The sequence below is a fragment of the Rattus norvegicus genome, chromosome 18, assembly GCF_036323735.1.
Source record: "Rattus norvegicus strain BN/NHsdMcwi chromosome 18, GRCr8, whole genome shotgun sequence".
Taxonomy (NCBI): domain Eukaryota; kingdom Metazoa; phylum Chordata; class Mammalia; order Rodentia; family Muridae; genus Rattus; species Rattus norvegicus.
In genome coordinates, this window is record NC_086036.1 from 13,633,676 (window position 1) to 13,650,432 (window position 16,757).

At 38.6% G+C, this 16,757-nt stretch overlaps 1 protein-coding gene across 1 annotated transcript in view; it reads right to left on the reverse strand.

The window, feature by feature from the left end:
* Positions 1 to 16,757, reverse strand: part of Ccdc178 (coiled-coil domain containing 178) — a 397,289-nt gene that overhangs the window by 283,881 nt on the left and 96,651 nt on the right. The window contains exon 12 of the mRNA XM_017601075.3: positions 9,194 to 9,347. Coding sequence (XP_017456564.1) covers positions 9,194 to 9,347 — 154 coding nt within the window. The remainder of the gene's footprint in view (positions 1 to 9,193; positions 9,348 to 16,757) is intronic.

The following is a 16,757-nucleotide window of genomic DNA, read 5'->3' on the forward strand; positions in this document are numbered from 1 at the left end:
ATACAAAAGAAGGGTTGGGGATTTAGCTCAGTGGCAGAGCGCTTGCCTAGCAAGCGAAAGGCCCTGGGTTCGGTCCCCAGCTCCAAAAAACAAGAAAAAAGAGAAAAAAAATTATACAAAAGAAAGCACTACCATTTGGTTTATAAGGCAAGCATAGTCCAGATAAGAAAATCTATCAAGTACAACACAAATTAGGACAGTGAAGCGTAGGCTCACTTATAAATATGCACGTAAGTGGAGTCAGTGCAAGTCCAACGCAGCAGGAAATTAGAAAAATAAACCATAACTGGACAGAGTTCATTCAATGAATTTAAAGAAGTTTAATATTAATACAATACAAAGTTTCAATTGGTCAAGTGGGAAACTACAAAATATCCCCTGGGTGTATGTACACCCAGAAAACATTTTTTGTAGTTAATATTCATTTCTAGTAAACAGCTTTGATAAACTTAGTTTGCATTTTAAAAATCTAAGTGTGATGTTGAATATGTACTTGAGGTTGACATGTAGGTGACATGAAGTGCAGATAATGAGAGGCAATGCAGGGATGCCATTTTATATTATATATGTGGGCACACATAAGAAATAGGTGAAAACTCTTCAAAGAAAAAATTAGCAACATATACCTTTATCTCATAAATGGTTCATTTGTACACTAGATACTTTGTGATAAAACTTCACTTTTTTCATCATCCGAATATAAAATTGTCAGTTGGTTGTACTACAGAATAACTTTGTGTATACAAAAATACCCTTATCTATCTAGATAGCCCCCTAATCAATAAGGTGAGAGTTAAAATTACTTATGGTTTTATAAGTAAAGGGATTTATCTGGAGTATTTTGAGGTAAAATATGGCATAAAATGGGCACAGATGGGTACAAGATGTGCACTGTTGGGGTTCTTATATAACATAACAGACCATATGTAAAGATATGAATTAATAACTTACAAAGCTAACTGTTTACTTATAAGAACAATATTAAATTTGTTTTGAAAGTCTGTTTATATATCAAATAAATTCATTTCTTCATTTGCATTGAATGTTAAAAGTAAATGATTTTCAGTGGCTTTTGAAAGTAGAGGTGTGGTTTTCAGGCTAGAGGGTTGGGTGGGAGTGTAGAAAGGAGAAGGAAAGGTCTTAGGGGATGAAGCAATCCAAAAGAATCCAATAGAAGCTTCTCTTTGCAGCAGATGGAGAGCATTACAGATTATACAGTTGGTCAAAGGGTAGCAAACAACTGACCTGGGGACCTTGAGCAGCACAGGGACATCCCAGGGGACCAAGATCGGACATTTGCTTCACGGTAATGTATGGGAGTGAAGCTGCTCCCAGGAAATATCTCTCTCTCTCTCTCTCTCTCTCTCTCTCTCTCTCTCTCTCTCTCTCCATTTGTGTGTGTGAATATGTTTATGTACATGTATATATGGATGGATGTATATATGCTTAAGGACAGGCATGGAGAGGTTGGCACTTTCTCATGAAAGAGGAGTATAGAGTAGAAAAAATGTGACAACAGCAAAAATTAAAAATGAATTATATACTTATATGAAACTATTGGAAATATATGATAACTTACAAAATAAGAAAAAACTTAATTCTCACATTTAAACTCATAGCCTAATTTCACATTTAAAATAATTTGATCATAAAATTAGGAACTTGTTAATCAGTTCAACATTATTTGATTTACTATAGCTGTTAATTGAGGAAAGAAATGAAGAACCATTGTTTGCATAGATTATGGACTAGGAATGGCAGAGGCTGGAGAGTAATCTATGTCAATGACTAAACTTGGGGCCATTTATCCCTTGAAATCTGGAAACAAACTCTCTGTGAACCCATATGAGCAATTAGGCAGCACGAAGCTCATTCCTCTCTTGATCTGGAAGTTTCATTTGTGTACCAAAGACAAGGTTAGGCAGTAATGCAGATCTGTGCTTTTAATGGAGTCCTTGATGTGTGCTCCTGAAAATGTAACTTAAGGTTTAATAATGAGAGAAATGCAGAAAATAATATATTTAAATTTCATCACACTCCCATCTTTCCTGGAATGTGTGCTAGTCCAAACAATTTCTATAATTGAAAACTACTAGGAACCTTTTAAATGCTTTCATGATTCCTTGTCATGAATAATATTGTGTTATTACAAAGAATTAAGAAGGCATAGGGTTGCCAGTTTAAAGATGATGTATGCACAAAAGATTACAGGCTTTGCAAAGAATTTCTCCTTCTCTGAAAATATCTTGTCAATGGCTATCATTTTACAGATGACTAATTGAGCTATCATCAACAAATTATATAAAAGTTATATGTATTTGAATAATAATATGTCATCTGCTGACTGCTACTCTTCTGGGGTGCTTATACTCATACCTTGCAATGAATAATACATTTTGGAAATGCCTTAGTAACCATTTCCACTGCTAGGATATAAAAAAAAATTTTTAAAAGCAACCGGGTGAAGGAAGGGTTTTATCTTGAAGCTCTCACATTTCATTACTGAGGAAAGTCAGGGCAATAACTCAAGCCAGGAACCTGGAGGTAGGAACTGAGGGATGCTATTTTCTCTTCACGGCTTGCTCAGCCTGCTTTTCCATAGCGCACAGGATCACCACCCAGGCCTGGGAGAGTCCACAGTAAGTCAGGGCCTCACACATCAATCATCAATAAAGAAAATGCTCTACTGACTTGCCAACAGATCTGTCTGGGGTATTTTCTCAAATGACACTTCCTGCTCAGAAGTGATTCTAGCTCATGTCAAGCAGACAAAATTTGCCAGCACAATTGATCTTTTGTCGACCTGACATCACTGGTCTCCTAGGATATTTCCTTTTCCACTTGTTTCTAAGATATCATGCCAACATCAATGTTTCAATAAGACATAAATAGCAGAGACACATACACACACACACACACACACATACACACACACACGGGCATGCACATGTGCACACACACACATACACATACACACACACACGTACACACACACATACACATACACACACACACGGGCATGCGCATGTACACACATACACACACATACACACACACACATATACCACACACACACATACACACACACAGGTGGACACACATACACACACACACATACACACACACACACTGGCATGCACATGTGCACACACACATACACATACACACACACGTATACACACACATACACATACACACACACGGGCATGTGCATGTACACATATACACCACACACACATACACACACACATACACCACACACACATACACACACAGGTGCACACACATACACACAGACACACACACGGGTGTGCACATGTACACACACACACACACACACACACACACACTCCCGTGCTCATCCATCCATCTGATGGATGGTGCTATCTTTGGCGGTTGCTGCAGGGTAAGGACATCTCCAAAACGCTGAGCTACCACAGCCTCACCACCATTTCTCCTCAGCACTTTTAGGGACTCTGACGTATTAGAAGATACCAAATCCAAACTTCTCTCCATGATCCCTTCTATTCCTGTGGTTTCTACAGCAATTGAAGCAGTATCCCCACCCGTTGACTCTTCCAGCCTTTGTTCAGAGACCCTATCCCTGCCATACCATGCCAAATCTCAACTTCTCTCCATGACCCTTCCCTCTTTCATGCCTTCAAAACAAGTACCCCTTGGGGAACTCCTACATATTACCAAGTCAGCTGTCAGTGTAAGGTACAGCATTGGCTCCCTCAGATTATAGCCTCCACGTGCTGACCCAGAGGAAAAACTTTCCTAAATCTTAACCACAGTTGATTCTTCAGTCCCAGCCAACTAGCACCTATTGTCCAAGCAAAGCAAAAGTTTTACTATGGTGGTGGCCTCTTACTAATTACAGTCTGTTCTTCAGCTCCAGATGACCAGAAGCATAAATGCTTCTTTCATAATATCATGCAAATAGTCCTACTATGGTCTTTGCTTCTCTCTGAGACAAGTCCAACCTCCATCATCTGCTTCCCCTTCAGCCTTATCCTACATGCTACTCAAACAACATACCAAGCTTTGAACTTGCAATGGCTTTTCTAGTCCAAAGTTCTAAAGTCCCTCTACAATCTTCCCAAAGTACATGGTCAGATTTGTCCAAGCAATAGACTAGAGGCTGGTATCAAAATCGGTCTTACTTAGAGTTTCCATTGCGGTATTAAAACACAATAACCAAAAGGAACTTGGGAAGGAAAGAATTTATTTCAACTACAGGGTGTAAATCTAAACATCCATTATCCATTACAGAAATCACTGTGAACAGTCCTCATACCAACTAAAAGTAGAACTGCTGTATGATCGAACTATACCGTTATAAGCAGTCTAGTCACAAAGGAATCTAAGACAACATACCTGTTTGTCCATGGTCATTTTGGCACAATTTACAATAGTCAAGTCTGAAATCAGTCTAAATGCTCATCAATAGATGAGTGTATGTATGGGGAGAGAGAGAGAGAGAGAGAGAGAGAGAGAGAGAGAGAGAGAGAGAGAGAGAGAGAGAGAGAGAAATTTACTTGGGCATAATTAAGAGCCAAAAATAATAGCATTTCCAGGAAACTTGATGGACTGGTAGATTATTATTATGGTAAATAAAGCAAATCAAACTCAGAAATACACAAATATCATGTTCCAAATCATGTGTGAAACCTAGCTGTCCTGTGCATATATCCAAGTCCTACGTTCATGTACATATATATATACATATACCCATATATATTTATATATACCTACAGGTACTATTCATGTAAAGAACTCAGAGGACAGAGAGAAGAGGGCAATTAAAGGTGATTGTGGTCCATATACATGGCATACTTGTATAAAAATGTCATTAAGAAACACATATAACAAGCATAAACTAATAAAACAAGTGACCTGCCTGGTGGACTCAGGGCACACAGAGGCAAAATTCCTCTGGGACCGGACACTTCCGGTTTTTAGCTGGAGCGCAAACCTCACTGATCCTGGCCCACATCTCCCTGCTCCCAAACCCTGTGAGAGAGAGAACTCACCGCACAGAGAAGTGGGCACTCCTGAGACAGCAGAGCACAAGAGACCACCAATACTGCCCACCCTTGAACACATCCCTGGCCTAAGAGGAAACTGCATACGGCCTCTGGGAACCGGAAGATAAGGGCACAGGAGCAGTAGGTACACTGCGGTTCAGATACCTCCTGGACCTGAAGGGACCTGGTCAACAGCTCCCTGCACCCAAATCCCATGGGAAGGAGAACTAAACCTTCAGAAGGGCAGACACACCTGGGAAACCAGAAGAGACTACACTCTGCCCACATTTCTGACTCCAGAGGAAAACACCTAAGGCCATCTGGGGCCCCTGTGTACCGGGGCCCGGGAAAAGGCGGGGCAGGCCCTTCTGGTTGCCATCCTCACAGAGAGCTCAAATGCAGTGCACTGGGAGTGAGTTCAGGCCCAGGACCAGAGGTAAGACCAACTTTTCTGCTCCAAGTGACATGCCTGGTGGACTCAGGACACATGCCCACAAGAACAGCTGAAGACAAGTAGACAGGAAAGAATACACATCTGAAAGCAGAACACACTGTTCCCATAACTGCCTGAAAGCAAACAGGAAAACAGGTCTACAGCACTCCTGACACACAGGATTATATTACAGTCTAGCCACTGTCAGAAATAGCAAAACAAGGTAAAACCAGAGACAACCTGATGGCAAGAGGCAAGCGCAGGAACTCGAGCAACAGAAACCAAGACTAAATGGCATCAACAGAGCCCAATTCTCCCACCAAAGCAAACACTGAATATGCAAACACACCAGAAAAGCAAGATCTTGATTTTAAATCACATTTGATCATGATGATGGAGGACTTAGAGAAAGACATGAAGAACTCCCTTAGAGAAATGCAGGAAAAACAGGTAGAAGCCTATAGAGAGGAATCACAAAAATCCCTGAAAGAATTCCAGGAAAACACAATCAAACAGTTGAAGGAATTAAAAATGGAAATAGAAGCAATCAAGAAAGAACACAGGGAAAAAGCCCTGGATATAGAAAACCAAAGGATGAGACCAGGAGCCGTAGATACAAGCATCACCAACAGAATACAAGAGATAGAAGAGAGAATCTCAGGAGCAGAAGATTCCATTGAAATCATCAACACAACTGTCAAAGATAATGTAAAACGGAAAAAACTACTGGTCCAAAACATACAGGAAATCCAGGACTCAATGAGAAGATCAAACCTAAGGATAATAGGTATAGAAGGCAGTGAAGACTCCCAGCTCAAAGGACCAGTAAATCTCTTCAACAAAATCATGGAAGAAAACTTCCCTAACCTAAAGAAAGAGGTGCTCATATATATACGAAAAGCCTACAGAACTCCAAATAGATTGGACCAGAAAAGAAATTCTTCCCATCACAAAATAGTCAGAATATCAATTGCACAAAACAAAGAAAGAATATTAAAAGCAGTAAGGGAAAAATGTCAAGTAACATATAAAGGCAGACCTATCAGAATTACACCAGACTTCTCACCAAAGACTATGAAATCCAGAAGATCCTGAACAGATGTCATACAGACCCTAAGAGAACACAAATGCCAGCCCAGGGTACTGTATCCAGCAAAACTCTCAATTAACATAGATGGAGACACCAAGATATTTCATGTCAAAACCAAATTTACACAATATCTTTCCACAAATCCAGTGCTACAAAGGATAATAAATGGTAAAGCCCAACACAAGGAGGCAAGCTACACCCTAGAAAAAGCAAGAAACTAATCATCTTGGCAACAAAACAAAGAGAATGAAAGCACACAAACATAACCTCACATCCAAATATGAATATAACGGGAAGCAATAATCACTATTCCTTAATATCTCTCAATATCAATGGCCTCAACTCCCCAATAAAAAGACATAGATTAACAAACTGGATACGCAACGAGGACCCTGCATTCTGCTGCCTACAAGAAACACACCTCAGAGACAAAGACAGAAACTACCTCAGAGTGAAAGGCTGGAAAACAATTTCCATGCAAATGTTCTGAAGAAGCAAGCTGGAGTAGCCATTCTAATATTGAATAAAATTGATTTTCAACCAAAAGTCATCAAAAAAGATAAGGAAGGACATTTCATATTCATCAAAGGAAAAATCCACCAAGATGAACTCTCAATCCTAAATATCTATGCTCCAAATACAAGGGCACCTACATACGTAAAAGAAACCTTACTAAAGCTCAAAGCACACATTGCACCTCACACAATAATAGTAGGAGATTTCAACACCCCACTCTCATCAATGGACAGATCATGGAAACAGAAATAAAACAGAGACATAGACAGACTAAGAGAAGTCATGAACCAAATGGACTTAACAGATATTTATAGAACGTTCTATCCTAAAACAAAAAGATATACCTTCTTCTCACCACCTCATGGTACTTTCTCCAAAATTGACCATAAAATCAGTCATAAAACGGGCCTCAACAGATACAGAAATGTAGAAATAATCCCATGTGTCCTATCAGACCATCATGGGCTCAAGCTGGTCTTCAATAACAATAAGCGAAGAACGCCCACATATACGTGGAAATTGAACAATGCTCTACTCAATGATAACCTGGTCAAGGAAGAAATAAAGAAAGAAATTAAAGACTTCTTAGAATTTAATGAAAATGAAGGTACAACATACCTAAACTTATGGGACACAATGAAAGCTGTGCTAAGAGGAAAACTCATAGCTCTGAGTGCCTGCAGAAAGAAAAAGGAGAGAGCATATGTCAGCAGCTTGACAGCACACCTAAAAGCTCTAGAACAAAAAGAAGCAAATACACCCAGGAGGAGTAGAAGGCAGGAAATAATCAAACTCAGAGCTGAAATCAACCAAGTAGAAACAAAAAGGACCATAGAAAGAATCAACAGAACCAAAAGTTGGTTCTTTGAGAAAATCAACAAGAGAGATAAACCCTTAGCCAGACTAACGAGAGGACACAGAGAGTGTGTCCAAATTAACAAAATCAGAAAGGAAAAGGGAGACATAACTACAGATTCGGAGGAAATTCAAAAAATCATCAGATCTTACTACAAAAGCCTACATTCAACAAAATTTGAAAATCTGGAGGAAATGGACAATTTCTTGGACAGGTACCAGGTACCAAATTAAATCAGGAATAGATAAACCATTTAACCAACACTGTAACTTCTTTAAAAGGGGAACAAGAATACCCATGGCGGGTTGGGGATTTAGCTCAGTGGTAGAGCGCTTGCCTAGGAAGCGCAAGGCCCTGGGTTCGGTCCCCAGCTCCGAAAAAAAGAACCAAAAAAAAAAAAAAAAACAAAAAAACAAAAAAAAGAATACCCATGGCAGGGAAGAGAGAGGCAAAGATTAAAACAGAGACTGAAGGAACACCCATTCAGAGCCTGCCCCACATGTGGCCCATACATATACAGCCACCCAATTAGACAAGATGGATGAAGCAAAGAAGTGCAGACTGACAGGAGCCGGATGTAGATCTCTCCTGAGAGACACAGCCAGAATACAGCAAATACATAGGCGAATGCCAGCAGCAAACCACTGAACTGAGAACAGGACCCCTGTTGAAGGAATCAGAGAAAGAACTGAAAGAGCTTGAAGGGGCTTAAGGCCCCATATGAACAGCAATGCCGGCCAACCAGACCTTCCAGGGACTAAGCCACTCCCCATAGACTATACATGGACTGACCCTGGGCTCCAACCTCATAGGTAGCAATGAATAGCCTAGTAAGAGCACCAGTGGAAGGGTAAGCCCTTGGTCCTGCCAAGACTGAACATGATTGTTGGGGGAAGGGCGGTAATATGGGGGAAGGGCGGGAATATGGGGAGAATGGGGAGGAATACCCTTAGAGAAGGCGAGGGGGAGGGGTTACGGGGATGTTGACCCGGAAAACGGGAAAGGGAATAATAATCAAAATGTAAGTAAGAAATACCCAATTTAATAAAGATGACAAAAAATGATAGATCTAAGACAGTTTAAAAAAACACAAATTTTTGTTACTAATGAAGTAAGCGTTCTGTTGAGTTGTCAAATCTGTTTTGCTATCCAACAATATGAAACTATTAGAGGTAGGAAGTTGGCTGCTAGACCATAATTGGCAGGGAAAATATGCTATTTCTAGCTCCAAACCATTTTCTAAATATTTCAAAATATGAAAAACTCACCATTCTCATTAAATTCGCTAGTTCATTTGATGTGCTCTGTGTTTCTCTCAGGACCTCACTCACTACTTCTTCGTCCTCTTCAATGTCCTGGTTCACAGACTCGATTGAGGTTGTGTAGTGATCATCCAGATTGCTAAGCTTATCTAGTTCTTTACTAAGATAAAAAAAAAAGCAAAGCTGATTTTTATCCAAAGGACAATTATATTTTAACCACTCCCTAACTTATTAGCAATCAATGACTTTTATCCTAAAAATTGTCCCTTCCCATAGCAATTCTCAATTCCTAAAAACCTCGGATATTAAGTAAAAAGTGAGTACAAAAGAAAACTAGTACTCATGTTTCCCAAGAGAGAAAAGTTTATATATATATATATATATATATATATATATATATATATATATACATATATATGCATATATAAGTTTAAATATATTATTTATAAATTTTATATATATATATATATATATATATATATATATATAATTTGGATTGTCTTGTGGGAGAAGTTGGGTAATAAAAGACATAAAGCCACTAGGCATTTAAATATCAACCTTTTCATGACCACTAATCAGGAAAACCCAATAGGGAGAGCCAGTCACACTCTCTCACTCTGTTGGTAAGAACTAGTATACAAGTATTCTAATTTAAGAAGGGTGATATTGGCAGAGTATTGGGCATGTAGAGCAATGAAACAGAGCCCAGTAGATACAAACAGAACCATAGAAATGGGACTTGATGATTCTTGACAATGTTTCACGTGCTCTGTTGTATCAGGATACATTCAAACCTCAAAAGGACAAACAAGAAGCCAAAATCTTATGTGATCACATTAGGGTTTCTTTATTCAAACTGAAGCTTGGGTCACACCACCATCTCTGATTCAGGAAAATGTGATGGAGCCTCAAGCCCAGATTCAGGCAAGCATTTATAGAGCCAAGAAGGGGCTATCTAGCCTGATACACATCAGATTGGGCATTCATTACGGACTTTAACATAATTGGCTGGCGCTAGGAGCCAAATCAGAAAGTTGACTTCTGTTTTCCTCCTGATCGGTGGTTGTTAGGAAGTGAAATGTCAGGGGGCAAACCCGTAACCTGGAGGTACAGATTGGTTGGGAGGTAACCTGGAAACTGGAGACACACACAGGTATTGTTGAGCGGTAACCTGGAACCCGGTGCTAGGCCTGTTAGTTAACTTGTGTTTAATCTTAGGTCAGGATCCATAAAATGTAGTATGAACCAAAAGATTTGGTTTATCAGCTCTTTAACCAAAGCAGTATGATACAGGGCACCAGGTTACGTGGATGCCCAAGTAGAAAGAGAAGGAAACTAAATCTGACTGCATCTCAAGCATCCTTTACCTAATGCTACCAAGTATAACATGTAAAGCTGGATACGATATGTTAGAAGAAAACAGTCTGTAATTTGAGCATTAGAGCAAGAAGTTTCCCATGGCACCAAGCCTGTAAAAGAATTGGCAAATGGAATTCCAACTAAATTTAAAACTTTTCCAAAAAAAACCTAACCCAACCCAGGGATAAGAGAACTCGTTTAAAATCATAAGGTAGTTGCAATTTACATATCAAACTTTTAAAACTAAACTTGAATTCTCTATAGAAAATTATCTATAGCAGCCAGGAAAAAAAAACAAAACAAAACACTTGAGCAGATACTTCATAAAAGAAAGAATTCACTGTGTCAGCACCAAATATGCAAAAGAAATTTGAAATAAAACCTCAGTGCTACAAAAATGCTAGAGCTGCTTAACATTTTTCTTTTAAAAAGTGATCTCTTCTTGCTCCTATGGATGGTTAATGGTTTCTCTACACGGTACAGCTGACTGCAGGTTTGTTGTTGTTTTTGTTGCTGCTGTTGATATTTTATTTATTTACATTTCAAACATTATCTCCTTTCCCGTTTTTCTTTCTCAAAACACCCTATCCCATACTTACTCCCCCTGATTCTATGAGGGTGCTCCTCCACCCACCCACACACTCCTGCCTCCCCTCCTTGGCATTCTCCTACACTGGGGCATTGACCCTTCCCAGGAAGGGTCTTTCCTTCCATTGGTGCCCAACAAGGCTGTCCCTTGCTACATATGCAGCTGGAGCCATGGGTCACTCCATGTGTACTTTTTGGTTGGTCATTTATTCCCTGGGAGCTTGTCTGGTTGGTTGATATTGTTGCTCTTCCTGTGAGTCGCAAACCCCTTCAGCTCCTTCAGTCCTTTCTCTAACTCTTCTATTTAGTTCAATGGTTGGCTGTGAGCATCCACCTCAGTATTTGTCAGACTCTGGCAGAGCCTCTCAGGCGACAGCTATATCAGGCTCCTGTCAGCATGCACTTCTTGACATCTGCAATATTGTCAAGGTTTGGTGGTAGAAAATGAGATGGGTCATCAGGTGGGGCAGTCTTTGGATGGCCTTTCCTTAGTCTCTGCTCCACACTTTGTCTTTATATTTCTTCCCTTGAGTATTTTGTTCCCTTTTCTAAGAGAGACTGAAGCATCCATGCATTACCTTTTTCTTGAGCTTCATGTGGTCTGTGAATTGTATCTTCTGTAGTCTGAGCTTTTGGGGCTAATATTCGCTTATTAGTGAGTGCATATCATATGACTGGGTGACCTCACTTAGGATAATATTTCCTAATTCCATCAATTTGCCTGAGAATTTCATGAAGTCATTGTTTTTAGTATCTGAGTAGAATTCCATTGTATACCAAATTTTCTGTATCCATTCCTCTGTTGAAGGACATCTGGGTCATTTCCAGCTTCTGAGTATTATAAATAATGCTGCTATGAACATAGTGGAGCATGTGTACTTGTTATACATTGGAGCAACTATTGGGTATATGCCTAGGAGTGGTATAGCTGGGTCCTCAGGTAGTACTGTGTCCTACCTGGGCTCAGGAACCGCCAGACTGATTTCCAGAGTGGTTGTATAGATTGCAATCCCACCAACAATGGAAGAGTGTTCCTCTTTCTTCACAACACTGCCAGTATCTGCTGATTTTGCAGATCTTTTTTGATCTTCATCACTCTGACTGGTGTGAGGTAGAATCTAGGGGCTGTTTTGATTTGCATTTCTGTGATGACTAAAACTGTTGAACATTTCTTTAAGTGTTTCTGAACCACTCTGTATTTCTCAGTTGAGAATTCTTTGTTTAGCTCTGTACCCCATTTTTAATAAGGTTATTTATTTCTCTGGAGACAAACTTCTTCAGTTCTTTTTATGTATTGGATATTAGCCCTCTATCAGATGTAGGATTCATAAAGATCTTTTCCCTATCTGTTAGTTGTCATTTTGTCCTATCGATAGTGTCCTTTGCCTTATAGAAGCTTTGCAAAAATGGGACAAAAGGTCCCATTTGTTTATTGTTGATCGTAAAGCATAAGCCATTAGTTTTGTGTTCAGGAAATTTGACCCTGTGCCCATGTGATTGAGGCTCTTCCCCACTTTCTCTTGATTAGTTTCAGTTTATCTGCTTTTATATGGAGTTCCTTTATCCACTTGAACTTGCACATGGAGATAAGAATAGATCAATTTGTATTCTTTTACATGATGACTGCCAGTTGAACCAACACCATCTGTTGAAAATGCTGTCTTTTTTCAACTGGATAGTTTTAGCGCCTCTGTCAAAGATCAAGTGTCCATAGATATGTGGGTTCACTTTTGGGTCTTCAATTCTATTCCACTGGTCTATCTGTCTGTGTCTGTACCAATACCATGCAGTTTTTATCACTATTGCTCTGGAATACTGCTTGAGGTCAGGGATGGTGATTTCCCCAAAGATTTTTTGTTGTTGAGAATAATTTTGGCTATCCTGGGTTTTTTGTTATTCCAAATGAACTTGAACATTGTTTTGTCTAACTCTATAAATAATTGAGTTGGAATTTTGATGGGGATTACTTTGAATCTGTAGATTGCTTTAGGCAAGATGGTCATTTTACTATATTAATCCTGCCAACCCATGATCATGGGAGATCTTTTCATCATCTGAGAGCTTTGATTTCTTTCTTTAGAGACTTGAACTTCTTGTCCTACAGATCTTTCCCTTGCTTGGTTAGTGTCACACAAAGGTATTTTATGTTATTTGGGACTATTGTGAAGGGTAAAATTTCCCTAATTTCTTTCTCAGTTTATCCTTTAAGTAGAGGAAGGCTACTGAATTGTTTGAGTTAATTTTATATCCAGCTTTTTTGCTGAAGTTGTTTATCAACTGTAGGAGTTCTCTGGTGGAATTTTTGGGGTCATTTAAGTACACTATCATATCATCTGCAATAGTGATATCTAAATTCTTCCTTTCCAATTTGTATCCCGTTGACCTTCTTTGTTATCTGATAGCTCTGGCTAGGAATACAAGTACTATCTTAAAAAAGTAGGGAGAGAGTCATCAGTCTTGTATAGTACCTGATTTTCATGGAATTGCTTCAAGTTTCTCTCCATTTAGTTTGATGTTAGCTACTGGTTTGCTGTATATTGCTTTTACTATTCTTAGGTATGGAACTTGAATTCCTTATCTCTCCAATACTGTTAACATGAACGGACATTGTATTTTCTCAAAGGCTTTTTTGGCATCTAATGAGTTGATCATGCGGTTTTTTTCTTTGAGTTTGTTTACATAGTGGATTACATTGATGTATTTCCATATATTGAACTGTCCCAGCATCCATGTGATGAAGCCTACTTGGTCACAATGGATGGTTGTTTTGATGTGTTCTTGGATTCGGTTTGTGAGAATTTTATTAAGTGTTTTTAATCAATATTCATAAGGAATTGTTCTGAAATTCTCTTTCTTTCTTGGGTCTTTGTATGGTTGAGGTATAAATGTAATTGTGGCTTCATAGAAGAAATTTGGTAGTGCTCCATCTGTTTCAATTTTGTGGAATAGTTTGGACAGTATTGGTATGAACTCTTCTATGAAGGTCTGATAGAATTCTGGACTAAACCCATCTGGTCCTTGGCACTTTTTGGTTGGGAGACATTTAATAACTGCTTCTAGTTCTTTAGGAGTTATGGGGTTGTTCAGATGGTTTGTTTGTTCCTGATTTAACTTAGTACCTGGTATCTGTCTAGAAAATTGTCCATTTCCTCTAGATTTTCCAGTTTTGTTGAATATAGGCTTTTGTAGTAGAATCTGATGATGTTTTAATTTCTTCAGATTCTGTTGGTATGTCTCCCTTTTCATTTCTGATTTTGTTAATTTGACACTCTCTGTGACCTCTGGTTAGTCTGGCTAAGAGTTTATCTATCTTATTGATTTTCTCAAAGAACCAGCTCCTGGTTTTGTTGATTTTTTTTGTATAGTCCTTTTTGTTTCTACTTGGTTGATTTCAGCTCTGAGTTTGATTATTTCCTGCCTTCTACTCCTCCTGGGTGTATTTACTGCTTTTTGTTCTAGAGGTTTTAGGTATGCCATCAAGCTGCTGACATATACTCTCTCCTGTTTCTTTTTCAAGCACTCAGAGCTATGAGTTTTCCTCTTAGCACTGCTTTCATTATATCCCATATGTTTGGGTATGTTGTATATTCATTTTCATTAAATTCTAAGCAGGCTTTCATTTGTTTCTTTATTTCTTCATTGATGAACTTTTCATTGAGTAGAGCATTGTTCAACTTCCATGTATATGTGGGCTTTCTGTCATTATTCTTCTTGTTGAAGACCAGTCTTAGTGTGTAGTGATCTGATAGGATGCATGGGATTATTTCTATCTTCCTGTATCTGTTGAGACATGTTTTATTACCGATTTTATGGTCAGTTTTGGAGAAGGTACCATGAGGTGCTGAGAAGAAGATATATCCTTTTGTTTTAGGATGGAATGTTCTATAAATATCTGTTAAATCCATTTGGCTCATAAGTTCTGTTAGGTTTTCTATGTCTCTGTTTAATTTCTGTTTCTATGATCTGTCTATTGATGAGAGTGGGGTGTTGAAATATCCTACTATTATCGTGTGAGGTACAATGTGTGCTTTGAGCTTTAGTAAGGTTTCTTTTATGACCGTAAGTGCCCTTGCATTTGGAGCATATATATCTAGGATTGAGAGTTCATCTTGGTGGATTTTCCCTTTGATGAATATGAAGTAACTTTATCTTTTTTAATGACTTTTGGTTGAAAGCCAATATTATTTGATATTAGAATGGCAACTCCAGCTTGTTTCTTTGGGCCATTTGGTTGGAAAGTTTTTTTCCAACCATTTACTCTGAGGTAGTGTCTGTCTTTGTCTGTGAGGTGTGTTTCTTGCATGCAGCAAAATGCTGGGTCCTTTTTATCCAGTCTGTTAGTCTATGTCTTTTTACTGGGGAAATGAGTTCATTGATGTTGAGAGATATGAAGGAATAGTGATTGTTGCTTCCTGTTAATTGCCTTGTTACAGATGGAATTATATTTGTGTGTCTCTGTTTTTGTTTCATTGTAAGAGTATTATATTCTTGCTTTCTGTATGGTGTAGTTTCTCTCCTTGTGTTGGAGTGTTCTATCTATTATCCTTTATAGGGATGGATTTGTAGAAAGATGTTGTGTAAATTTGGTTTTGTCATGGAATATCTTGGTTTCTCCATCTATGTTAATTGAGAGTTTCGCTGAAAACAGTAACTTGGGCTGGCATTTGTGTTCTCTTAGGGTCTGTATGACATCTGTTCAGGATCTTCTGGATTTCATATTCTCTGGTGAGAAGTCTGGTGTAATTCTGATAGGTCTGCCTTTATATGTCACTTGACATTTTTCCCTTACTGCTTTTAATATTTTCTTTGTTTTGTGCATTTGGTGTTTTAACGATTATGTGACAGGAGGAATTTCTCTTCTGGTCCAATCTGTTTGGAGTTCTGTAGGCTTTTTGTATATTTATGGGCATCTCTCTTTAAGTTAGCAAAGTTTTCTTCTATAATTTTGTTGAATATATTTACTGGCCCTTTAAGTTGGGAGTCTTCACTTTCTTCTATACCTATTATCCTTAGGTTTGATCTTCTCATTGTGTCCTTGATTTCCTGGTTTGAGCTAGGAGCTTCTTGTGTTTTACATTATCTTTGACAGTTGTGTTAATGTTTTCTATGGTATCTTCTGCCCCTGAGATTATCTCTTCTATCTCTTCTATTCTGTTGGTGATGCTTGTATCTATGACTCCTTGTCTCTTCCTTAGGTTTTCTAAATCCAGGGTTGTCTCCCTTTGTTCTTTCTTTATTGTTTCTATTTCCATTTTTAAATCCTGAATGGTTTTGTTCAGTTTCTTCACCTGTTTGATTGTGTTTTCCTGTAGTTCTTTCAGGGATTTTTTATGTTTCCTCTCCAAGGGCTTCCACTTGTTCACTTGTGTTTTCCTGCATTTCTTTAAGAGAAATCTTTATGTCCTTCTCAAAGTCTTTCATCATTATCACAAAATGTGATTTTTAATCTAAATCTTGCTTTTCTGGTATGTTTGTATATGCCGTATTTTCTTTGCCTAGAGAACGGGGCTCTGATGATGCCAAGTAGTCTTGGTTTCTGTTGCTTAGATTCCTGTGCTTGCCTCTAGCCATTGGGTTGTCTCTGGTATTTGCTTGTCTTGATGTTTCTGAGAGTGACTTGACC